At 41.6% G+C, this 25,892-nt stretch overlaps 4 protein-coding genes across 5 annotated transcripts in view; 2 read left to right on the forward strand and 2 right to left on the reverse strand.

The window, feature by feature from the left end:
• Positions 1-283: 283 nt before the first annotated feature.
• LOC115163162 (histone H3.3) lies at positions 284-3,848 on the reverse strand. 2 transcript variants are annotated; one of them, XM_029714826.1, is made up of 4 exons: positions 3,438-3,848; positions 2,448-2,591; positions 2,089-2,242; positions 284-1,825 (listed from the first exon to the last, which is right to left on the reverse strand). In XM_029714826.1, exons 2-4 carry the CDS (start codon positions 2,573-2,575, stop codon positions 1,697-1,699), a joined length of 411 nt encoding a protein of 136 aa, XP_029570686.1. In that variant the 5' UTR covers positions 2,576-2,591; positions 3,438-3,848; the 3' UTR covers positions 284-1,696. The 2 variants fall into 2 exon arrangements, with proteins under 2 accessions (XP_029570686.1, XP_029570687.1); XM_029714827.1 differs by having other exon boundaries at positions 3,442-3,552.
• A 571-nt stretch (positions 3,849-4,419) lies between these two features.
• LOC115163163 (histone H3.3) lies at positions 4,420-7,541 on the reverse strand. The gene is made up of 4 exons (XM_029714828.1): positions 7,419-7,541; positions 6,196-6,339; positions 5,907-6,060; positions 4,420-5,380 (listed from the first exon to the last, which is right to left on the reverse strand). Exons 2-4 carry the CDS (start codon positions 6,321-6,323, stop codon positions 5,252-5,254), a joined length of 411 nt encoding a protein of 136 aa, XP_029570688.1. The 5' UTR covers positions 6,324-6,339; positions 7,419-7,541; the 3' UTR covers positions 4,420-5,251.
• Positions 7,542-8,058: 517 nt separating this feature from the next.
• Positions 8,059-21,456, forward strand: LOC115163160 (ribosome biogenesis protein NOP53). Its single transcript, XM_029714824.1, has 12 exons — positions 8,059-8,328; positions 9,284-9,360; positions 9,468-9,561; positions 10,070-10,269; positions 10,362-10,417; positions 12,101-12,196; positions 12,351-12,452; positions 12,570-12,722; positions 12,822-12,997; positions 17,975-18,041; positions 19,478-19,554; positions 20,198-21,456. The coding sequence occupies exons 1-12, from the start codon at positions 8,123-8,125 to the stop codon at positions 20,256-20,258; spliced, it is 1,365 nt and encodes a 454-aa protein (XP_029570684.1). The 5' UTR covers positions 8,059-8,122; the 3' UTR covers positions 20,259-21,456.
• Positions 21,457-24,421: 2,965 nt separating this feature from the next.
• Positions 24,422-25,892, forward strand: part of gjd1b (gap junction protein delta 1b) — a 37,697-nt gene continuing 36,226 nt past the window's right edge. Inside the window, exon 1 of the mRNA XM_029714829.1 lies at positions 24,422-25,577. Within this exon, the coding sequence (XP_029570689.1) occupies positions 25,507-25,577 (71 nt within the window). The 5' untranslated portion in view covers positions 24,422-25,506. The remainder of the gene's footprint in view (positions 25,578-25,892) is intronic.

Consider the following 25,892-nt stretch of genomic DNA (forward strand, 5'->3'; position numbering starts at 1 on the left):
GTTTAAAAAAAGATCACTACTGGACACTTTCTGTGTAACTCCTTTTCACAAGGATAAAAAAAAAGTATAATCACACACAACTTATTTTGTCCAGTATTTGAAACAACATAGGACTGAGATTGTTAATGCATTCAGAACACCAGATTGTGATGGTCATAGCAAACAAACCTTACTCATAATGGTCAAAGGTGTGCTTTTCACAGCTCTGGCGATAACAGCAAATATCTATGTTAGTAATTGATTGACAGTCAATGGACTAAACAAAACTGACAGAAGACAGGTGTGTGTGTGTAACATCCATTTATTACCACCTTATATGAGAAATCTGGAAATTACAAACATTGTTTTATTTCAACATCTTAACATTTCAAATTCAAATTAAGAAATAAAAATGGTTTAAGTTAAAAGGGTGACACATCAACCTGAGAAACGTTACACAAATGTAGAATCTGGAGCGAAGTGAAGGGGGAGGTCTAAATATCGCTGACCATCCCATTTATAGCTCCCATAACATTAACATACATGATCACTTTACCAATTACACTATTTTTGGTTTGCAAGAGAGCATTGACCACCAAGCTCCATTACCCTCACAACGAGGCCCCTCAGGAGCGATCACAAAGAATATCACTGGATTCACTATTTGTTTTCAAAAGCCTTAAAATGCTATCTCCAGTTATTTATCACTGAAACCAAATTTGAGAATTCAAAGACAAAGGGAAAACTGTGTCAATCAGGTAAGAGGCAATGAAATGAGAATGCACAATCAAGGATCCCCTTTGACAGCCAAAACAAATCACAAGCTTTAACACCTGTAGAAATGATAGCTTACGTCGATGTTGTTTTCTGTACAAAATTGAATTAGACTCCCCCATCTCCATTTCATTCACAAATATTATTTCCACTATGAAAAATGTGTGTAAGCATAAAAACAAATTGACAACCGGTCCCATGTGGCTCAGTTGGTAGAGCACAGTGCTTGCAACACCTGGGTTGAGGGTTCAACTCCCACAGAGGACCAGTCAGGAGAAAGTATGGACATTTATGCACCCACTACTGTTAGTCACTCTGGATAAGTGCATCTGCTCAATGACATAAATGTAAATAACCATGATAGTGATGATCAATATTGTAAGAATAAACCATTGTTCCAGAGATTTTTTTGAATTGTATACAATTTGCTGTGCTGATCAGAATCTACACACTCACACACAAGGGGGGGGGGGGGGGGGGGGGGCTGGACTCCCATTCATGCATTCCCATGAAAGACACCAGCTCAGTCTTTATTTCACTGGCAGAGTTGGGAAGGAGGAAGGGAACTAGGGCAGTTGTTGTAGCACCCTGCAGAGAATGAGGTACTCCCCTCTGCAGACAAAAACCTAACCCCATCCTCCTGTGACCACCACCCGTCTCAGATTCCCTGTCTTCTGTTTAATCTGATCTCTCCACACGGCATCATGACAATGGAACATCTGATTTGTTGGTGTGGTGGTGGGAGATCTGACCAGCAACAAGCAGGTACATGCACAAAAGAGTACCCTATAATAGTCTGCTGCCGAGAGTACTAAGAAAACACCACTATACACGTTATTCTTATCATAATCATTGTTTCTCTAATCACTACCAACATAAGAGGAGACGGCAGGGAGGGGAGAGGGAAGACAGACTGGTGAGGGGAGGAAAATTAGAGATGCATTTAAGCGCGCTCCCCACGGATACGACGGGCCAGCTGGATGTCTTTGGGCATGATGGTGACACGCTTGGCATGGATGGCGCACAGGTTGGTGTCCTCAAACAGACCAACCAGGTAAGCCTCGCTGGCCTCCTGCAGACAAAGAACAGGTTGGAAAAATAGCTCATGACAGCACACTTAAAAATGTGTGAACAATATCAACCTCTAAAATGCTATTTTGTGCTAAACTCAGGCACATGATCCAAGCATTCCTCTTCAGTGTGTGATAAAACAATCAACATAATGCAATTATTTTTCTCCTGCCTCAAACTTGAGTTATGTGGTTTATGACAGCAACTCCAACGGTGATGGTGTGTGCTTGTGTCCCTATGTTGGGGTGATGGTGTAGCACTGACCTGCAGGGCTCCAATGGCTGCACTCTGGAAACGCAGGTCAGTCTTGAAGTCCTGAGCGATTTCTCTCACCAAGCGCTGGAAGGGCAGCTTGCGGATCAGCAGCTCAGTGGACTTCTGGTAACGACGGATCTCACGCAGGGCCACCGTACCAGGCCTGGAGGGAAACACAGTTAGAAGAATCCCATGACTAACACCACTGTATGGATTCAGTACCAAAATCCAGAATGAAACTCTTTAGGCCTAAATCCTTCTATCTTGTATCAGGTGGTGATGGAGTCATAATAAGGGCCAGTATTGTGACTCAGGGACAGAGGGTAGCTTTGGTAAGACCTTTCAGCCGCTCTGTCACTCTCTCTCACCTGTAGCGATGGGGCTTCTTGACCCCACCAGTAGAAGGGGCGCTCTTGCGGGCAGCTTTGGTGGCCAGCTGCTTACGTGGGGCTTTGCCTCCAGTAGATTTACGGGCTGTCTGCTTGGTACGAGCCATGGCTCCTACAAATTACCTGAATGAAGGGGAGAACCACATACATAGACGTGAGATATAAGAATGACCATAGGTTAAAAATCTTAACTTTTAGTTGTTGCAATTAGACCTGATAATCAAGTCAATGCATTTTTATTAATCCGTTATCTATGCTGATTCAAAACTTTCACAAAATTGAAAAGCACTGTGAAACAAGAGTATTTTTGTACAGTAATTGGGTGTTCAACTCATTGTCATTGAACACATTTAAAACAAAAAGTGCGGATAAGGTACAACATGAATCTCCCCAATCAAGCCAATCAATCAACGGGGAAAACGACGGCATTGGTTGGTTAGTCAATCTAACTGTGTAAACATATGACTAAGACCAATCGGCGTGTGTTCTGTCACGAAGAGGCGGGATCTACAGCTCCCAGACGTTGTTGGTAGCCCCGCCCACTCAGCTGTGATGATGGCGGCTGCTTGATGCGCAACCGGGATAAAGACCCAAGGCAGAAAAGCAAAGGAGTAGCACTAAAACTTTGATATTTAAAGAAACAGCTGTTTGACATTCTCATTAAACAACTACTATACATTATAGAAGACATCCCAGGGAACTCGTATGTAGTCATAGAAACGGAGTTCGACCGCCAATGCCTGCGTACGACCGAAGCGAACCCGCGCATAATTTGAAACAATTTTCTCCGGCTGCACTAGCTGTAGAAAAGGCTGCAATTCTGTGCCGTTTCGACAGTCGGGTTTGTTATTTTTCTCTACGACGAAAATGAAATGGATTTCCAACAAAATAACACCGGAATTGAAGCAATTTGAAACTTTTCAAATGTGAAGTTATCGTAAATTAAAAGCAGTCGAGTGTTTGACTTACCTACACCAAAAGTCGTTAAAAAGGATGTGAGAAATGTTTAGCTTGTCTGGCCGTGTCAGTATTTTCTTCCTCGTATCCACAATGGGAACAAACGTACAGCGGGAAAATGGCTGCTGTGTCAATCATTTATCCCAGAATGCATCAGTGTATACACACATTTCTTGTTTTGTAGCACTTCGGCCACATGTTCTTTGGATATTTATTTTGTACTCTACTGAATGTTACTGTATCAGTCTCAGAATTTCATTAGCGAACATCGTAGCCTACCTACTATCGATCTTTTTCTCCAGATACTGTGGAAACGTATTGGCTTTTCAATTTGCCATGCTCAATAAAATTATGCAATTGTATATCCGTGTACAACCTTACATTCACAAGTCTTAGGCAAATGTCAGCCGTAAATGTCGTCACAAAAAGGTCTGGTTTCCGATCAGTGGTGTAAGTACTACTTTAATTTGGGGTATCTGTACTTCACCATTTAGATTGACCAACTCCTAAAGAATGTACTTTTCACACCATACATTTCCTTGACACCCAAAAGTAAATTATTACATTTTGAATGTTTAGCATGACAGGAAAATGGTCCAATTTACCAAGAGAACGTCCCTTGTCATTCCTGCTGCCTCTGATCGGGCACTCACTAAATAAGAGGCAGTAGGGATGTTCTCTTGTTAGGTGAATTTCACCATTTCGCCGGTCTAGCTAAGCATTTGAAATTTAACGAGTACTTTTGGGTGTCAGGGAAAATTGATTAAAAAGTAAATTTAGGACTGTAGTCAAACAAAGTAAAGTACAGATACCCCAAAACTACTTTAAAAGTATTTTTACACCACTGCTGTGTTTGTAAAGTATGTCTGAGTGTTAGTGTGCCCATTTCTATCCATAAATCAAAATTAAACACACAGGTGCTGTTTGCTTAAGGAATATCAAATGTACACTTGCTACTTATGTATATTTAAAACTAAATACTTTTACTCTAGTATTTTACTGGTGACTCACCTGTCATTTTTTATTAAAGGCATCATTACATGTAAAACTGGGTACTTTTTCCAATGAATATGACAGTTCTTCAAATTACCAAATATGAAAAACTCACTATTTAAAATACAAATTGAGTAAAATACCATTGCCAGCAGCATGCAACTCCGTACTTTGTGTAGGTCAATCACTTTACTCAACCAGTTGTGGAACATCAGTTTATCACCTTTGAGAATTCTGGATATTACAAATGTCTGCTTGAAAAAAATAAAAAATTAACAGAAAATTAAAATCAAAACCATTAAGAAAAGGGTATCACAACCTGAGAAAGGAACTAAAATATTACCTGGATAAAACATGGGAGAAATACATAAACATTACGCTACATACAGGCCGTTGCAATGTTTTGAATCAATGTCATTTATCAATTTCAGAACAGAATTTACTATTTTTATATGCATCCTGTAAACAGTAGAAACTCTAGTTGTAAAAAAACAAATGAAAGGGTACATGTAAAAAAAAAATGCATGTCTATCAATTAGAAAACCCTGTTATAATAATGTCATAGCATCGTCAATAGGAGAAAATGTTTGCCCAAGATGCTTCATGCATGCACCCTTTGCCGTGCCGATTTGCACACACATTAAAGGTGTGAGTCCAATCAGCTTCAAAACAGATACATGATACACAAAGTACCCTAAAAGTCTTCTGCTAAGAGAACTAAGGGGGACAAGACTGCACACTACTTTTATCACATTACTCAAACCAAGCTACTTAAAAGGAAAAGTGGGAAGGGAGGGAAAGACAGCCTGAGGACACGCAAATTAGGGAGGCATCTAAGCACGCTCCCCACGGATACGACGGGCCAGCTGGATGTCTTTGGGCATGATGGTGACACGCTTGGCATGGATGGCGCACAAGTTGGTATCCTCAAACAAACCAACAAGGTATGCCTCGCTGGCCTCCTGCAGACAAAAAAAATACAAGTTCAATTCAGTTAATGATATGCATAAGCGTTAACTTGGTATGGGACAATGCCTTCTTCAAACATTTGGGGAGAGTACTGCCAGTAGGCCACCATTAAAGGGATATGTTGATATTTTGGTAATGAGGCCCTTTGTCCACTTCCCCAGAGTCAGATGAACTTGTGGATATCATTTTTTGTCCATCTCCTGTATGAAGGATATTAGAGGTAGTTTTGCATGCCAATGCTAACTAGCATTAGCGCAATGACCGTCTATGGCATCTATGAGCATGCTAGCAGATACCCATAGACTTGCAGTCATTGGGCTCGCTAGTTAGCATTGGCTCACAAACCCAACTTTCTTCATACTGGACACAGACATAAATATGCATCCATTTTAGACTTAGCAAAAGTAGAAAGGCCCTCATGGCCAAAATTCCTTAGTATCTCTATAAGTGTACAAATTCTGATATGTCTCTTGCTTTAGTGTCATTTGGTGGGTGAACGAAAATCATAAACACACTGACCTGCAGGGCTCCAATGGCTGCACTCTGGAAACGCAGGTCAGTCTTGAAGTCCTGAGCGATTTCTCTCACCAAGCGCTGGAACGGCAGCTTGCGGATCAGCAGCTCAGTGGACTTCTGGTACCGACGGATCTCACGCAGGGCCACCGTACCAGGCCTGGAGGGAAACAGTAATTAAGTAACACCACTGTGGTCCTTTACTTTATCTACATCAAATTATTAAAGGAGAGAGAACGACACCAGGTGGGTCAAAGCCTGCATGTTCAGGCACTGCATTTTGTCCCGCCGTCACCTGTAGCGATGGGGCTTCTTGACCCCACCAGTAGAAGGGGCGCTCTTGCGGGCAGCTTTGGTGGCCAGCTGCTTACGTGGGGCTTTGCCTCCAGTAGATTTACGGGCTGTCTGCTTGGTACGGGCCATGGCTCCTACAAATCACCTGAATAAAGGGGAAATTGAGACAGGAACGTTAATGGAAGCAACACAATAGCTATCAAATCCAGCTTAAAACCCATGTTAGTCTGCTAAACACCACCAATTACACTACCAGCAAAAATATTGTAATAAGATTACAGATACTTGAAAAAAATAACCATTACTTGTTTTACATTTAGAAAAAAAATGCACAAAAAAAATACATTGACACCTTTGTTGTCAATGACATTCAATTAAACTTGCTTTTATTCAATGATTAAGTTTGTTCCACCTAAGCAAGTCAGACCCCTAGAATTACACACCAAATGCATTGTTGGACATTTTGTACTGTAATGGTTCTTAAGGGCAAATTAATTAAAATATAACTGAAAGTTTTGTTAATTCAAAAATTACATTAGAGTACAATTGGACAAGTAAATAGAAACGAACGGATTACATTTAGAAAGTAACCTATGACATCCTTAAAAAAAAAAAAAATCGTTATTTGTATATAACCCTCTGTGATTGTATCCAAGTCTGTGGCACAAGTCCGCAAAGATGTACATTTACTTCAGCGAATTACAGCGTAAAGGTTTCATACAACTACCAATAGGGACTTGTTTAGTGATACAAGGGGTGGGATTTTCTTCCTTTTCCGCCAATGAGCAACGTCTTTCACCAAGTAGGTCCCCGCCTCTTACGCATTGAAAACTAAGGCTGCTGTAACAGGAACGTATTAACGCGAAGGAAAATTCGAATGTGTTTAACAAGAAGGTGACAATTAAAACGACATTTAAAACGAGGACATTGTCGCTTTAAACTAAAACACATTGAAGGATTGTTCTAGACACCATTAGGAATCTATTGAAAAACTTCTGTACTCAGAGAATTACTCAGAACCCGTGCATAACCGTGTCAAATTCGAAAGGAGTGCTTTGGTCTGTAGTTACTACAAGCAGATAATAGCTTGCTTTTTCGGTCGTCTGGGTTGTGTTTTCCCTATGACTGCGGATTTACTTGCAAAAAGATAGTCTAGATAACAAAAAAGTTAAAATTCACAAATACACAATATTTGTAAAAAAATATTTCAAACGCGACGCTTACCTTTGATACAACAGACAATGTTAAAAATATGAAACTCGTCTCGTGTCCTTATTTATTGCGTTGTTCACACAACAGAATGGAGTCCTATATTGGGTTAAAATGGCAGGTTACCCACAATGCATCTGCTGTGACAAGAGACCAACTTTTTTACACGTTTATGAATTGACCAATTCAATCAATTATCAATCATCTTAAAAGCGTGATATACTCCAGAATGAGATATGTTAGTGAAACGTCTGTTTACTGCATTGGCAGATATTTGCCATTTAAATGTATGACAAATTGATGACAATTATTGAAAGTGTTTTATGGGACTGATGATTCCACGTGAGTGCGCGAGACAAAATGGCTATAACTGCAAAACTAGCAATTACAGGATTTCTGTTACATGTAGTTCTTTATGTAAAAATTCTAACAATTTAGATGATCAGATTACACTTCTTGGAAGGTTTGTGTATTGTGACAAACATTGCTTTAGTATAAATTGTATTATATCCAGGTTTTAAATCACAAAAGTATTAAATTACCCAGCAGTAAAAAAATATTATTATCAATGTATACATTTGGGGCCTACAAATATCTTATTTCCAGGGGTGTTATTTTGTTTTTACACAAGTTCTCCTCAAGGTGGCCATAAGGGCCCATCAGCTCGTGCTGAACCTCAAGAGACATACGTCATCAGCATCGTCTTCAGATGATTCAGCATGGCGGCGGTCAAGAGACTGAAACGCTTGGCAGCGTCGCAGCCAGGATTCATGTCTTTTAAATCGTCGGCCGGTTCAGATGACTTGAACAGTGGCCAGAGAAAGCGTGTGAATAAGAATAAGAAAAAGAATTGGAACAAACACAGTGATATTCAAGATGTTGAAGAGTTTTTGGATGACGTGAGACTTCAGGAAAGAGCTACAGGGTGAGCAGCATGTGTTAGCCAATACCTGCTTGCATTATAGCTAGCTACAGTAGCTATCTAGCTAGGTGTATTACTTACTGTATTATAAGCGATTATTTAGCAGGTATTGCGACATTATCAAACCACTGTGTGATTACGCTAGCTAGTTTTGCATGTCATTCAATCCAAGTCCACTTGGAAAAAATGGAAACGTCACTTTGCTAGCTAGCCATGCTAATATACACGTTGGTTTTTATTCTAGCTAACTATGCTATATATTTTTTAACAATTTCCTACCTACATTCCTAGCTATAATCAGTGGTGGAAAAAGTCACCCAGTAAAATACCACTTGAGTAAAAGACCAAAAGTTTTTGGTTTTAATATACTTAAGTATCAAAAGTAAATGGAATTGCTAAAATGTACTTAAGTATCAAAAGTAGAAGTATAACGTTAAATCATTTCAAATTCCTTAGATTAAGCAAACCAGGCGGCATAATTTTTTTTTAAATTGACACAATTTACAAACGAAGCATTTGTGTTTAGTGAGTCTGCCAGATCAGATGCAGTAGGGATGACCAGGGATGTTCTCTTGATAGGTGTGTGAATTGGACAAGTTTCCTGTTAAAATGTAACGAGTACTTTTGGGTGTCAGGGGAAAAATGTTTGGAGTAAAAAGTACATTTATTTTCTTAAGGAATGTAGTAAAGTAAAAGTTGGCAAATATAAATAGTAAAGTAAAGATACAAGTATTTTTACTTAAGTAGTTTACACCATGGGCTATAATCACCCAAACTTGAGCAATACACCTAAATTGAATTGTTTCTTGACCGGTTTACTCATTTATGATTCGGCTGCTTTTATGTACTTAATGCTCTTATTTACAGTTTAACACATGCTGTATGCCAAAATTTTATTTCCTTCAAAATACGAAGTTATTAATTTACTGGTCTAAACCTTTTCTTCTTTTTTCGACAGAGGACTGATATCTGAGAAGCCAGATGATAGTCTGTTCTTTGTGGACATCGGAGAGCAGAGAAAATATGTCCAGCCAGGTAAGTGATACCACTGTTTACAATAAATACATTTTCTGCTTCAGTTTTGTAAATGTTTAGAGTGTCAAATCACTGATGCTAGTGTTTTCTGTGTCTGATGCCTGAAGTCCAAGAGGGAAAGAAGGGGAAGAAGTCAAAGTCGCGGCCCTTGAGGATAGACCTAATCCTGCAGCATGACTCCCTCGTCCCTCCACCTAAAGAGTGAGTTTCTGACCCTGACCATTGCCCTCTCACCCCCGTCATCCTGCCCCTTACCTGGAGATGGGTCAGTCAAGTTGTGCATGGGCACAATGTCCAGTGATGAACCCATCCTTGCGCTCACAGTATTTCCTCTGGAATGTGAAGTCAATCATGGAACTCAGGGAGCTGTTGTGAACAGTCTTCTGGGAACTGAGGGCAACATGCTGTGCTGCTTCCCCTCTCCAGGGTCATATGTACTAGAAATGAAACGGAAACGCACGGAGGGACTACCTGAACTTACTTTTGTTTTCTGTTGCGAAAGGTTTTCCTACTGTTTGCACTAACTAATACGACCCAGATTTGCCTCCACTTTGTAAACTGAAGCCATGCAGCAAGGCTATATTTTGAAAAGTACACAAGTGTACTTAGGTTAGCTTATTCCTCATTCTCGTAATAGACTGATTGTGCACTGAAGTCTAACTTTTCTTGAGGACACTACTTAAAATTCAGTTCCCCCTCTCTCCCCCAGTGTTTTGGCCCACCAGCAACCGAATGCAAAGAAACTCCGCCGCATTGCAGAGAATGCAGAGAAATTGGCGGCCCTGGGTGTGTTACCACGGAGACTGAAACGGCTCTTGAACCGCAGACCTGCAATTACAACGTCAAAATCAAAAACGGAGGCCAACAACTTCCCAGACAGACCCTATTATGATCTGTGGGGAGGTGATGGTAAGTTTGACTATTCAAAATGCTAAATTATTTCAAATAAATCCTTGAGTTCTTTTGTCAGTGTTTGTGACCATCTTTTCTTCATATTGCAGCCAAAGAGACAGCCGATCCTTACTACCTTGAGCAAACAGGGAAGAAGCGTGTGAAGGTGAGAAGACTACTGCATTGTCACTGCCTGAAAGTTTATAGTTTCTCAGTATTGTATGCGCTGTATAGTGAAGAGGGATACTTAGGCAAATGGGAGCGTTTGTATATTTAGTGTCTGACCATGAGGTTTTTAACCTGTCTGGGGTATGTGGGACGATTTCGTCCCACCTACGTAACAGCTACTGGAATTCCAGTGGCGCGATTTTTGAATCGTTAGAAATACTATAACTTCAATTTCTCAAACATATGACTATTTCACAGCTATTTAAAGACAAGAATCTCGTTAATCTAACCCCACTGTCCGATTTCAAAAAGGCTTTACAACGAAAGCAAAACATTAGATTATGTCAGCAGAGTGCCCAGCCAGAAAAAATCTGACACCCATTTTTCAAGCTAGCATATCATGTCACATAAACCCAAACATTTACATTTACATTTAAGTCATTTAGCAGACGCTCTTATCCAGAGTGACTTACAAATTGGTGCATTCACCTAACACAGCTAAATGCAGCACTAACCTTTGATGATCTTCATCAGATGACACACCTAGGACATTGTGTTATACAATACATGCATGTCTGTTCAATCAAGTTCATATTTATATCAAAAACCAGCTTTTTACATTAGCATGTGACGTTCAGAAAAAGCATAACCACCGCAAACTTCCGTTGAATTTACTAACAGTTTGCTAAATTACTCACGATAAACGTTCACAAAAAGCATAACAATTATTTTAAGAATTATAGATACATTACCCCTCTATGCACTCGATATGTCCGATTTTAAAATAGCTTTTCGGATGAAGCACATTTTGCAATAATCTAAGTACATAGCCCGGCATTACAGGGCTAGCTATTTAGATACCCACCCAGGTCAGCCTCCACCAAAATCAAATTTCCTATAAGAAAAATGTTCTTACCTTGCTTGTTCTTCATCAGAATACACTGCCAGGACTTCTACTTCAATAACAAATGTTGGTTTGGTCCCAAATAATCCATCGTTATATCCAAACAGCGACGTTTTGTTCGTGAGTTCTAGAATGCTTTTTCACGGTCCCGCGCATGGCGCGTTGGCTTGTCAAAAATGTCTAAATATTCCATTACCGTACTTCGAAGCATGTCAACCGCTGTTTAAAACCAATTTTTATGCCATTTATGTCGTAGAGAAGTGATAATATTCCGACCGGGAGTATGCATTGAGCCTAAACAGCCGAATAAAATTTCTCCTCAGAAGCGACTCATGCACGCGCATCATTGAAAGGTCCTCCGAGCAGCCACTTACAAAAGGCGATAATATGTTTCAGCCTGAGGCTCCCTCGTAAACCTTCAGGTATTTCCCGGGCTCTGAGAGCCTATCGGAGCCCTGGGAATTGTCACGTTACAGCTAAGATCCTTACTTTTCAATAAAAAGAGGTAAGACGCACGACTCCTTGTCAGACAGGGTACTTCCTGCTTGAAACCTTGTCAGGTTTTTGCCTGCCATAGGAGTTCTGTTATACTCACAGACACCATTCAAACAGTTTTAGAAAATTCAGAGTGTTTTCTATCCAAACCTGAACAATAATATGCATATTCTAGCTTCTGAGTTGGTGTAGGAGGCAGTTAAAAATGGGAACATATTTTTCCAAAATTCTCAATACTGCCCCCTAGCCCAGACAGGTTAACACTGTCTTGTTCACTCTTAGCGACCAGAGAAGCTCAACTCAAAGCCCTCTGTTCTCCCGGCAGTGGAGGTCATAGCCCCTGGAGGCTCCTACAACCCAGACTTCTTCTCCCATCAGGTAACTTACTACACTTAACAGTGATTAAAACCCAAACCTTCAATCCTGGTTCGTTCATCAATGTTTCTGCTCCCTTGGTGTGTGTGTGGTGGTCTGTCTTTTCATGTTGAGTAATGCTATGGTTGATGTATTGAAGTGCTGACCTTTCTCTCAGGCCTTGTTACTAGAGGCCCATGAGGTGGAGGTGAAGCGGGAGAAAGCGGAGCTGAGAATTGAGAGACAGCTGGCTGTCAACCGAGAGGATACCGCCACTGAGGTACAACAACAGTACACCCCTCCCCCTGCCTCTCAACTGTCATCGTTTCACAATTCAGACCTCTATGTGGTCTGTCCAGCTCAATTTTGCCTGACCTTCCTCTCTGTTTCTCTGAAGGAGACAGTCTTCCAGGAACAAGTGGAAGGGCTCGTGGAAGAGGATGAAGAAGATGATGATGAGGAGGAAGAGGATGTTTCTATTCGTGGCGGCTTGCAGCAGGAGAAAAAGACGGAGAAAGAAAGGAGGCGAGAGAGAGCCGACAAGATAAAGGTACGCGAAACTGCAAAGCCTTTCCCCTAACGTTCCCTAGTCTTTCGCCTCCATGTGCTAGCTTAGGATCTGACCGACAGTGTCTCTCTCGCTGTGCAGTTGCAACAGAAGCAGGCAGCGAGGGCGTTCACTGACAAGAAGCAGCAGCTCTTCCAGCTGCGCTCCATCCAGGCGACCCTGAAGAGTCTGGAGCAGCAGACTAGAGAGAGGGTGGCCCAGCGCAAGGCCAACCAGGAGGCAGAGAAGTCCATGCCCCGACGTCTCGGCAGACTCAAGTCAGTACCTCCACAGGGCTGCCACTTGTCATCTGCTGTCTTGGTTATTTATTACAATTTTATACCTAGAGCGAGATGCAACAGTTCCCCCATTTTTTGCAAACAGATCAAGTAAAATGCATCATAGAATGAACTAGAGGTCGACCGATTTATGATTTTTCGATACCGATTATTGGAGGACCAAAAAAAGCCGATGCTGATTTTATTTTTATTTTTTTGTAATAATGAAAATTACAACAATACTGAATGAACACTTATTTTAACTTAATATAATACATAAATACTATCAATTTAGCCTCAAATAAATAATGAAACATGTTCAATTTGGTTTAAATAATGCAAAAACAAAGTGTTGGAGAAGAAAGTAAAAGCGCAATATGTGCCATGTAAAAAAGCTAACGTTTAAGTTCCTTGCTCAGAACATGAGAACATATGAAAGCTGGTGGTTCCTTTTAACATGAGTCTTCAATATTCCCAGGTAAGAAGTTTTAGGTTGTAGTTATTATAGGAATTATAGGACTATTTCGCTCTACGAATTGTATTTCATATACCTTTGACTATTGGATGTTCTTATAGGCACTTTAGTATTGCCAGTGTAACAGTATAGCTTCCGTCCCACTCCTCGCTCCTACCTGGGCTCGAACCAGGAACACATCGACAACAGCCACCCTCGAAGCAGCCTTACCCATGCAGAGCAAGGGGAACAACTACTCCAAGTCTGAGCGAGTGACATTTGAAACGCTATTAGCGCGCACCCGCTAACTAGCCATTTCACATCGGTTACACCAGCCTAATCTTGGGAGTTGATAGGCTTGAAGTCATAAACAGTGCAAGGCTTGAATTGCGAAGGGCTGCTGGCAAAACGCACGAAAGTGCTGTTTGAATGAATGCTTACGAGCCTGCTGGTGCCTACCACCGCTCAGTCAGACTGCTCTATCAAATATCAAATCATAGACTTAATTATAATATAATAAACACACAGAAATACGAGCCTTAGGTCATTAATATGTTCGAATACGGAAACTCATCTTGAAAACAAAACGTTTTTCATTTCCGTGAAATACAGAACCGTTGCGTATTTTATCTGACGGGTGGCATCCCTAAGTCTAAATATTCCTGTTACATTGCACAACCTTCAATGTTATGTCATAATTATGTAAAATTCTGGCAGATTAGTTCAACGAGCCAGGCGGCAGAAACTGTTGCATATACCCTGACTCTGTGTGCAATGAACGCAAGAGAAGTGACACAATTTCACCTGGTTAATATTGCCTGCTAACCTGGATTTCTTTTAGCTAAATATGCAGGTTTAAAAATATATACTTCTGTGTATTGATTTTAAGAAAGGCATTGATGTTTATGGTTAGGTACAGTCGTGCAACGATTGTGCTTTTTTCACAAATGCGCTTTTGTTAAATCATCCCCCGTTTGGCGAAGTCGGCTGTCTTTGTTAGGAAGAAATAGTCTTCACAGTTCGCAATGAGCCAGGCGGCCCAAACTGCTGCATATACCCTGACTCTGTTTGCAAGAGAAGTGACACATTTTCCCTAGTTAAAATAAATTCATGTTAGCAGGCAATATTAACTAAATATGCAGGTTTAAAAATATATACTTGTGTATTGATTTTTAAGGAAGACATTGATGTTTATGGTTAGGTACACGTTGGAGCAACGACAGTCCTTTTTCACGAATGCGCACCACATCGATTATATGCAACGCAGGACAGGCTAGATAACTACACATGGTTGATGATATTACTAGTTTAACCTCTCTAGGGTATGTGGGACGAAATCGTCCCACCTACTCAACAGCCAGTGGAATCCCGTGGCGCGTTATTCAAATACCTTAGAAATGCTATTACTTCAATTTCTCAAACATATGACTATTTTACACCATTTTAAAGACAAGACTCTCGTTAACCTCTCTAGGGTATGTGGGACGAAATCGTCCCACCTACGTAACAGCCACTGAAATCCAGTGGCGCGATTTTTGAATCGTTAGAAATACTATTACTTCAATTTCTCAAACATATGACTATTTTACAGCTATTTAAAGACAAGAATCTCGTTAATCTAACCCCACTGTCCGATTTCAAAAAGGCTTTACAACGAAAGCAAAACATTAGATTATGTCAGCAGAGTGCCCAGCCAGAAAAAATCAGACACCCATTTTTCAAGCTAGCATATCATGTCACATAAACCCAAACCACAGCTAAATGCAGCACTAACCTTTGATGATCTTCATCAGATGACACACCTAGGACATTGTGTTATACAATACATGCATGTCTGTTCAATCAAGTTCATATTTATATCAAAAACCAGCTTTTTACATTAGCATGTGACGTTCAGAAAAAGCATAACCCCCGCAAACTTCCGGGGAATTTACTAACAGTTTGCTAAATTACTCACGATAAACGTTCACAAAAAGCATAACAATTATTTTAAGAATTATAGATACATTACTCCTCTATGCACTCGATATGTCCGATTTTAAAATAGCTTTTCGGATGAAGCACATTTTGCAATAATCTAAGTACATAGCCCGGCATTACAGGGCTAGCTATTTAGATACCCACCCAGGTCAGCCTCCACCAAAATCACATTTCCTATAAGAAAAATGTTCTTACCTTGCTTGTTCTTCATCAGAATACACTGCCAGGACTTCTACTTCAATAACAAATGTTGGTTTGGTCCCAAATAATCCATCGTTATATCCAAACAGCGACGTTTTGTTCGTGAGTTGTAGACACTATCAGAATGCTTCTTCACGGTCCCGCGCATGGCGCATTGGCGTGTCAAAAATGTCTAAATATTCCATTACCGTACTTCGAAGCATGTCAACCGCTGTTTAAAACCAATTTTTATGCCATTTATCTCGTAGATAAGTGATAATATTCCGACCGGGAGTATGCATTGAGCCTAAACAGCCGAATAAAATTTCTCCTCAGGAGCGACTCGTGCACGCGCCTCATTCAAAGGTCCTCTGAGTCGACACTTACAAAAGGTGATAATGTGTTTCAGCCTGAGGCTCCCTCGTAAACCTTCAGTTATTTCCCTGGGAGCCCTGGGAATTGTCACGTTACAGCTAAGATCCTTACTTTTCAATAAAAAGATGCAAGACGCACGACTCCTTGTCAGACAGGGTACTTCCTGCTTGAAACCTTGTCAGGTTTTTGCCTGCCATAGGAGTTCTGTTATACTCACAGACACCATTCAAACAGTTTTAGAAAATTCAGAGTGTTTTCTATCCAAACCTGAACAATAATATGCATATTCTAGCTTCTGAGTTGGTGTAGGAGGCAGTTAAAAATGGGAACACATTTTTTCCAAAATTCTCAATGCTGCCCCCTAGCCCGTAGAGGTTAATCTAACCACACTGTCCGATTTCAAAAAGGCTTTACAACGAAAGCAAAACATTAGATTATGTCAGCAGAGTACCCAGCCAGAAATAATCAGACACCCATTTTTCAAGCTAGCATATAATGTCACATAAACCCAAACCACAGCTAAATGCAGCGCTAACCTTTGATCTTCATCAGATGACACTCCTAGGACATTATGTTACACAATACATGCATGTTTTGTTCAATCAAGTTCATATTTATATCAAAAAACAGCTTTTTACATTAGCATGTGACGTTCAGAACTAGCATATCCACCGCAAACTTCCGGTGAATTTACTAAATTACTCACGATAAACGTTCACAAAAAACAAATATTTTAGGAATTATAGATACAGAACTCCTTTATGCAATCGCTATGTCCGATTTTAAAATAGCTTTTCGGCAAAAGCACATTTTGCAATATTCTGAGTACATAGCTCAGCCATCACAGGCTAGCTATTCAGACACCCGCCAACTTCGGGGACACTCAGAATTACTATTAGAAAAATTGGATTTCCTTTGCTGTTCTTCGTCAGAATGCACTCACAGGACTTCTACTTCATTAACAAATGTTGTTTTGGTTCCAAATAATCCATATTTATATCCAAATACCTCTGTTTTGTTCGTGCGTTCAGGTCACTATCCAAAGGGTAACGCGCGAGGGCATTTTGTGACAAAAAATTTCAAAATGTTCCTTTACCGTACTTAGAAGCATGTCAAACGCTGTGTAAAATACATTTTTATGCTATTTTTCTCGTAAAATAGCGATGATATTCCAACCGGACAATGTTGTATTCATTCAAAGAGGAAAGAAAAAAATGGTGAGGTCTCGTGAATGCGCATCTCCAGTCTCTCTGTCACCAGGCAGTCCACTGACAAACTGAGCTGCTGTTATCTGCCCAGAGACAGGAGACGTGTCAATCCGGTTTCTGAAGGCTTTAGAGAGCCAATGGAAGCCTTAGAAAGTGTCACATAACAGCACAGATACTGTAATTTTGATAGAGATGCAACAGAAGGACTACAAATTGTCACAGGCCACTTCCTGCTTGGCATCTTCTCAGGTTTTTGCCTGCCATATGAGTTCTGTTATACTCAGACACCATTCAAACCGTTTTAGAAACTTTAGAGTGTTTTCTATCTAAATCTACAAATAATATGCATATTCTCGTTTCTGGGCAAGAGTAGTAATCAGTTTAAATCGGGTACGTTTTTTATCCGGCCGTGAAAATACTGCCCCCTATCCCAAACAGGTTAACTGACTTGCCTAGTTAAAAAAATATTATAGATTTTCTTGAAAAAAAAAAAATATCGGCAAATCGGTGGCCAAAAATACCGATTGTTATGAAAACTTGAAATCGGCCCTAATTAATCGTCCATTCCGGTTAATCGGTCGCCTCTAGTATGAACTGTAAGTAGCCCTAGACATTTCTGTAACAATGGGCTCCAGAAGAACCTATACCCCATTCCAAACCAAATAATGTAGCCTGGTTTCTATGGTGCTGCTTTCCCCTAAGTGTGAGTTGCGTCTGTGCTGCTGTTCTGTCTATGGTCTCCATACTCTGTCTGAACTTGTCCCCCACATATCTCCCCAGGTTCCAGGCTCAGGATCTAGAGGTCCAGCTAAGTAATGAGATTCCTGGATCCCTGCGGACACTCAAGGTTTGTGACTGACTGTATCCCCCTCACATTCTACAATACGATCATACTCGGCTGACCTTTGAACCCATGTAGATATACACTATCGTTCAAAAGTTTGGGGTCACTTAGAAATGTCCTTGTTTTTGAAACAAAAGCACAAAAAAAAAGTCAATTAAAATAACATCAAATTGATCAGAAATACAGTGTAGACATTGTTAATGTTGTAAATTACTATTGTAGCTGGAAACGGCTTATTTAAAAAAATATATATATGAATATCTACGTAGGTGTACAGAGGTCCATTATCAGCAACATCACTCCTGTGTTCCAATGGCACGTTTTTAGCTAATCCAAGTTTATCATTTTAAAAGGCTAATTGATCATTAGAAAACCCTTTTGCAATTATGTTAGCACAGCTGAAAACTGTTGTCCTGATTTAAAGAAGCAATAAAACTGTCCTTTAGACTAGTTGAGAATCTGGAGCATCAGTATTTGTGGGTTTGAATACAGGCTCAAAATGGATAGAAACAAAGACCTTTCTTCTGAAACTCGTCAGTCTATTCTTCTGAGAAACTAAGGCTATTCCATGCGAGAAATTGCCAAGAAACTGAAGATCTTGTACAACGCTGTGTACTACTCCCTTCACAGACGAACTAGACACTCTAATGTACTTGACCTCTTGCTCAGTTGTGCACCGGGGCTTTCCACTCTCTATTCTGGTTAGAGCCCGTTTGTGATGTTCTGTGAAGGGAGTAGTACACAGCATTGTACGAGATCTTCAGTTTCTTGGCAATTTCTCGCATGGAATAGCCTTCATTTCTCAGAACAAGAATAGACTGTCAAGTTTCCGAAGAAAGGTCTTTGTTTCTGCCCATTTTGAGCCTGTAATTGAACCCGCAAATGCTGATGCTCCAGATACTCAACTAGTCCAAAGAAGGCCAGTTTTATTGCTTCTTTAATCAGAACAACAGTTTTCAGCTGTGCTAACGTAAATAGCAAAAGGGTTTTCTAATGATCAATTAGCCTTTTAAAATGATGAACTTGGATTAGCTAACGCAATGTGCCATTGGAACACAGGAGTGATGGTTGCTGATGATGGACCTCTGTACGCCTATGTAAATATTCCATAAAACATCATCCATTTCCAGCTACAACAGTAATTTACAACATTAACAATGTATACACTGTATTTCTGATCAATTTGATATTTTAATGGACAAAAAAATTTGCTTTTGTTTAAAAAACAAGGACATTTCTAAGTGACCCCGAACTTTTGAACGGTGGTCTATGTGGAACTGAAATGCTGAAAAGTTTCAGCATAGCAATTTAATTCCCTTCAATAACGTCTCAAGTTGACCCCTGTTTTGGCGCAAGGTCCTTCATCAGAGCACTCATTATTTATATGGGTTTACTGACATGTACTAACATGTTTCCCTTCATGTAATTGTGTCCTGCAGCCAGAGGGCAGTGTCCTCAAGGACCGCTTCAAGAGTATGCAGAAGAGGAACATGATTGAGCCCAGAGAACGAGCCAAGTAAGTTATTCTCCCTTTAAAAACAAACAGCATCTCATGTCAGAAATATATGTGCCTATAATGGATATTGAACAGTGATGTCATATACATAGGGGTCTGCATGTCCGTAACTTTCATAGTAGAACTTTCTAGATTTGTTTTTGTTTATTTCCAGAGTTGTACTACAAAGCAGGATCAATGCGTTAGCCAGTTAACTTGCCTAAATATTGTGAAATAACTTTTTAGAAAGCTGAGCTTGAAATGGGAATGGTCTGACTCAAACACATGTTTGACTTTCTTAATGAACCAGAAAATCACTATTTATTTTTGGTTTATGGAAGTTAGCTGGGTAACTCGTTGATCCTGTGTTGTAGTGCACCCCCTCTGTTGGTTCAGTCAGTTTGAGCATGACTGTGTCCAGTGATGAACCCATCCTTGCGCTCACAGTATTTCCTGGGAAATGTGAAGACAATCATGGAACTCAGGGAGCTGTTGTGTGAACAGCCTCCTGGGAACTGAGGGCAACATGCTGTGCTGCTTTCCCTCCACATCTATTTCCTTTAGTTTTTCTTGTACAAGAGAATATAGTCTTGATTTGATGTGAAGCTGTTGACGTGCTTCAGAATGGACAGTGTTTGATTATGCGCTCTGCCTCGTCCCGCAGGTTCAAGAGGAGACACAAGGTGAAGTATGTTGAGAAGAGGGCCTTCAAGGAGATCACCTAGAGACCAAACCAACCTATGGAACTGTTCAAGACTGATGTCACTAACAACACAGCGGCACCCACCGCTGACTGACAGCCAGCCAGAGAGCTACTGTTTGCCCCATCAATTGTCATCAATCAACTCAGCCCATTTTTAAGTCATGATGGATCTGTTGGATTTAAAAAGTCCCCACGACTTGTAACATTTGCCGTGCCTTGATATTTTCACACGTCTATATGGAACACGAACCAGCCCAACCCAGATAGTGTTATACAGATTTGGGGTCGGTTCTAATGCATTTTGAGGTCAAATGAGTTCATTGGCAGGATATTTAAATCCTCTGGGTTTGTCAACATCAGTTGGGAACGTTAAAGGCATCAGAAGGGTGCTCTCCTGTCTCTCCCTCCCAGTTAGTAATCTTGTCTTTCGCTCTTGCCAAACCAAGATTAATGCCCTCATTAGAAGGAGTGGATGCCTGAGTGAATACGCAAAGCAATTAACGACAGACTAACGTTTAAAACCACGTGTCCAGAGTTGGACTTGTGTGCGTTCTGTCAGTTACCTCTGTTGTGTACAAAATCCCATTATTTGCCACACTGACTTGATTTCATTAAATCAAGTTAATTATTGACATTGTTTTTCTCTGACTGCTATTTAAATGCCTCATTGCATTTGTGGTAACAATACACATTTTTTGCCGATTTAATCCCATTGGTCACAATGGTGTGGAGGGGGATGTGTACTTTACAGGCTCTAGAGACGTTAGCTGTTCTAATCAAACAATAAGTAATGCATTATTAAGGTGTCTAGTATGATTTCTCAATGGTCTAAACCACAAGCATGAATCTCCAATATGTACTTTAGCAGATGAATTTGGCACCAGTCTGTATTCAACTACTTAAAATACCAATATATTGAAATTGTGAAATATTTTTGTAAACAATGTTTAAAGGGTCTAGTTATTAACATGTCTTAATTTTCCTTACATTGTATCCATGATGCTCATGGTAAATGGAAAAAATCTTAGCAGTCACTGTTTTGACCTTTGGAATATAGTGGCTCCAACTTATACAGTGCCCTTGGATATTTATTCACATTTTATTGTATTTCATAGTGGGATTAAATTATTGTACATTTGTCTACACACAATTCTGTCAAAGTGGATGAAATGCAAAAAAAAAAAGATTAATGAAATAAAACTTTACATTGATTAGATAAATATTCGCCCCCTTTGGTCAATACAAGTTAGAAACACCTTTGGCAGCGATTACAGCTGTAAGTCTCTTAAGAGATTTGCACACCTGTCTTGTGCAATATTTGACCACTATTCTTTTCAAAATTCTAGATCCAAATGTTCAAGTCTTGGTAAGCAACTACGGTGTAGATTTGTGTCGTTGAGGTGCTGAAAGATGAATTCATCTCCCAGTGTCTCGTGTGAAGCAGAGTTTCTTCTATGATTTTGCCTGTGCTTAGCTCCATCCTGTTTCTTTTCATCCTGAAAAACTCCCCAGTCTTTGGCAATGTCAGGTAGACCCATACCATGATGCAGCCACCACCATGTTTGAAAATGAGGAGGCAGTTACTCTGTGTTGGATTTGCCCCAAACATGAGGCTTTGCATTTAAACCAAAAAGTGTATTCCTTTGCTCAGTTTTTTGTTGCGGTATTACTTTAGTGCCTTGTTGCATACATATGCATATTCGGTATATTTGTATTCTTTTCACTCTGTCATGTAGGTTATTATTGTGGATTCACTACAATGTGGATCCATCCTCAGTTTTCTCCCATCACAGCCATTAAACTCTGTAGCTCTTAATATCACCAATTGCCTCATGGTGACTTCCCTGAGCAGTTTCCTTCCTGTCCTCAAGCTCAGTTCAGAAGGACGTCTGCATCTTTGATGTGTCTGGGTGGTTTAATCCGTCCTCCACAGCATAATTATTAATTTAACCACGCTTAAAGAGATATTCATTGTCTGATTTGTTATTGTTACCCGCCTACCAATCAGTCTTTATGAGGCTGCCAAAAAGCTCCCTGGTCTTTGTCCTTGAATCTGTGCTTGAAATCAAATTCTTGACTGAGGGACCTTACGTATGGGGGACAGGGGAAAGGGTTAGTCATTCAAAAATCATGTCAACCTCTGTTATTCCACACAGCGAGTCCATTTAACTTACACTACATGACCAACATTATGTGGACACCTGCTCGTCAAACATCTCGTTCTAAAATCATGGGCATTAATATGGAGTTGGGGAGCTGAGGGCGGATACAGGCAGGGGGGTAAACCTTAATTACGCCGGGCGGTATGGCCATCTATCCCCCTGTCCTGTGGGTGTCTGGAGCGTGGACAAAGCTGCTTATCCCTTAATCGGGGTGCAAATGTAATCTTTTACCTAAAGAGTGGCCCACCGCCTGCCTCTGATCCCGTACCGCTGATCCTCGGGCCTGCCAGCCAGGCACCATCCAGTGCCCACACCACCCCGACCCTACCCACGGTGTAGTTACCCTCAACACACTGATGGCTCTGAGACTGCCCACAGTAAACCTTACCTATGTTATGTCCGTCGACAGCAATGGCAGTAAAAAGGCACATTTCTATTTCACAATGCAATGGACAGTAATGTTCTTGTTTAATCTATTCTGTCAATGCTACCAGCCATCTTGGTGTCCTTTTTGATTCACCATGATCTTCAGTCATTTTGAGTGTTCAGATTTAGGTATGTTTGAGAGCGATGGTTTTCCTGTTCTCCCTCACCTCGCGTGCGAGCCGTTGATGGAGCCAGATTGCCTTAGCATGAGGTAGATGACTGGTGTGGAGTCGAGCAGTACACATCACTTCATTATAGTGTGTCTCACGGCTCCCCGAGCACATCGGTGTGCTGAGCCAGCAACCATCAGTCTCCTCACCTATAGTCCTATATAACGGTCTTCAAGCTGTCCTTCCTCCTATCTCAAAGACACATGAATAGTGAAGGTGAGTGGTGAATACCTCATCCCCTCCCCTACCGACTGCACTGATACTGACCACAACTCACTCAGGACATGACAATGTCAAAGTCCCTTCTCCTGGGAGGTATTTCTAATCTTCACCTGAACCTCACAGTGGATGCTTCCTTGAATGTGAGAGGATGGGTAACATAGTGATATGAACTGTGTACATACAGTAGCTTTACAAGTCAGTCCCACGTCTGGATTCACCAGGGAGGATAAGGGTCTGGATCCTTGTGACTGCTCTCCACGAGTCCTCCCAGCCTGGTGTCCAGCTGATGGTACACAGACACACTGGAATATACACCTTGTCAAGGCCTCCGCATTCCACTCCCATTGACGCCGTGGTTGTGTGATGTCATTCCTGCTTAGAAAGGGTTTGCATGAAGAGAGAGAGAGAGCATCATCTAGTCTAGGTCCAAAGTCACTGGAGAATTAGACTTTTTCCACGTTTCTCCACTCGTCAAATATAGAAATTGCAAGCTGCTTCAAACGTCAAATCTCTTTGTTAAATCTTGTCTCTCTTTAATTCCAACACCCACCCACACACACACACACACACACACACACACACACACACACACACACACACACACACACACACACACACACACACACACACACACACACACACACACACACACACACGCCTTCAGTCTTGCTCTGCTCTCTCCTTCCCTTGGCTGTGGATAGAAAGAGAGAGAGGGGGGTCATCTGTATGTTCGCATTTCCACCAGAGACTTAGCAAGCGTTTGTGCATCTGAGGGTGACCATAACAGCGAAGGTGACCGTAACAGTCGTCTACATCCCCCAACACCATGCCAGTGCCAATAAACACAGTTGCCAATGTGAACAATCTGTGTACACACAAAAGGTGAGAGGAGAGGTAGAAAAGGGGAAAAGAGGTAGACCAGTCATGCCAGTAGGTGTGGAAAATGGAGGAATGGAGGAAAAGCAAGGCAGGATGAGAGTGATAAAGGAAAATGGTTTGTGTGTCGGTTGTGTTGTAATTGGAGTGGAACAGTGAGAGATGAGAGAGAGAGAGAGAGAGAGAGAGAGGGGAGGGGATAAACAGAGCAAAGGATGGAGGGATGAGCAGAGCGATGATTCCTCTCTCTAATCTTCTGGACACACACACGAGCCGGGTGCCTGCAGGCAAAGAGCGAGAGAGTAAGAGAAAGAGAGTGAGAGAGAGAGTGGGAGTGGGCAGGTGGAGAAGGTGGAGGCAGAGAGAGTGTCAAACTGTGAGGGGAAACGAGATGAAGGCAGAGAAGCAGCAGAGGGAGGGAGGAGAAGAAGAAGAGCTATCATTCCTCTAGCACGCTGAGAGAAACCAGCGAGGAGCTTTCCTTATGAGCACCAGCGAAGCACAAATTCACTCTCGCTCTCTGCCAGAGTGAGAGGGGGAGAGCGAGAGAGTAAACGAGAGAGAGAGGGACACTACTCCACCGCTGACGGTGTGAACACAACGAGGAGTGAAGAGAGAGGGAGAGGGAGAGAGAGGCAGAGAAGCACAAGACTAGCCACAGGGAAGGAGAGAGAGAGAGAGGACGGAGGAGAGACAGAGTGGAGGGAGGGAAGAGAAGGATGAGGGAGGAGTGGAGAGAGAAGACAGACGCTGATCTTTGACTGTGGAGGACCGTGTGCGAGTGTGTGAGCGTGAAGGAGTGTGCTTGTGAGACTGGGTGTGATGGTTCCTGCACACTGTAAGTCTCAGTGCATGGCAGAGCGTTTAGACTGCGAGTCTGGTTTCATTGTGTTGAGTGGTGTTTTATCAGACATAGCACAGTGGCTGAGGGATTACGACAGCTGGGGAGATAGTGTGAGACCCATCTATGTGTGTTGTGGTAGCAAGCAGGGGCAGCTGTGTGTGTGTGTGTGTTTGTTTGTGTGAAAGAAGCAGGGCAGCTGGAGACAGAGATAGGTAGAGAGGTTCACAGAGAGAGAGAGAACCCACGTGAGGACAGAACAAGTGAAAACAGGGACACCAACTCTGCCACCAGATACAGAGCTTGTATGTGTGCGTCTGCACAGCGGCATACAGAGAAGCACCGGTCCAGTCATCTCAGGTCAGCGCAGCGGGGGTCCAGGGATATCCGTCAGGCAGCTATGGGGGCCTAGTGAGCTATAGTAGAGGACGCCCTCGGCCCCCAGTCCCACCCAGCAGCAGCGCTCTCTCTTCCCCTCCGGTGGGTAGACGCACGTGGGCCTAGGGCACCTCGAAACCCCGAGGGAGGGCCAACAGCAGGGTTCCTGTACCCAGAGGAGGAACCACGGCCATCATGGGGGAGTGGACCATCCTGGAGCGCCTCCTGGAGGCTGCCGTCCAGCAGCATTCCACCATGATCGGAAGGTAAGCAGCATACTGATATCTAGAGCAGGGTTATTCAAATCTGAGCCTGCAGGTCCAGAGTACTGCCGGTTGTGTTCTACCTGATAAGTAATTGCACGCACCTGGTGTCCCAGGTCATTATCAGTCCCTGGTTAGTGGGAAAGAATGAAAATCAGCAGTGGAACTGGCTTCAAAGTCCAAATTTTAATTTGCCTGGTCTACAGGTTAAATTACATAGCATTCAAAAGCTTTACTGTCCCATTCAATTTGTCTTTGGTTTCCATTCCGAAGGCTCAATCGCAAACACAATGGCTATAACATTAAAAGGAAAGAAAA

The sequence above is a fragment of the Salmo trutta genome, chromosome 26 (assembly GCF_901001165.1).
Source record: "Salmo trutta chromosome 26, fSalTru1.1, whole genome shotgun sequence".
NCBI classification, from domain to species: Eukaryota; Metazoa; Chordata; class Actinopteri; order Salmoniformes; family Salmonidae; genus Salmo; species Salmo trutta.

What these genes read in the sequence shown, in the direction of transcription:
- LOC115163162 (XM_029714826.1), bottom strand. Translation starts at nt 2,575, where the DNA reads ATGGCTCGTACCAAGCAGACAGCCCGTAAATCTACTGGAGGCAAAGCC. An exon ending in AAGAAGCCCCATCGCTACAG is followed by an intron (nt 2,243 to 2,447) that starts GTGAGAGAGAGT and finishes GTTTCCCTCCAG; the next exon opens with GCCTGGTACGGTGGCCCTGC. An exon ending in CAGCCATTGGAGCCCTGCAG is followed by an intron (nt 1,826 to 2,088) that starts GTCAGTGCTACA and finishes CTTTGTCTGCAG; the next exon opens with GAGGCCAGCGAGGCTTACCT.
- LOC115163163 (XM_029714828.1), bottom strand. Translation starts at nt 6,323, where the DNA reads ATGGCCCGTACCAAGCAGACAGCCCGTAAATCTACTGGAGGCAAAGCC. An exon ending in AAGAAGCCCCATCGCTACAG is followed by an intron (nt 6,061 to 6,195) that starts GTGACGGCGGGA and finishes GTTTCCCTCCAG; the next exon opens with GCCTGGTACGGTGGCCCTGC. An exon ending in CAGCCATTGGAGCCCTGCAG is followed by an intron (nt 5,381 to 5,906) that starts GTCAGTGTGTTT and finishes TTTTGTCTGCAG; the next exon opens with GAGGCCAGCGAGGCATACCT.
- LOC115163160 (XM_029714824.1), top strand. Translation starts at nt 8,123, where the DNA reads ATGGCGGCGGTCAAGAGACTGAAACGCTTGGCAGCGTCGCAGCCAGGA. An exon ending in CTTCAGGAAAGAGCTACAGG is followed by an intron (nt 8,329 to 9,283) that starts GTGAGCAGCATG and finishes TTTTTTCGACAG; the next exon opens with AGGACTGATATCTGAGAAGC. An exon ending in CAGACTTCTTCTCCCATCAG is followed by an intron (nt 12,197 to 12,350) that starts GTAACTTACTAC and finishes CCTTTCTCTCAG; the next exon opens with GCCTTGTTACTAGAGGCCCA.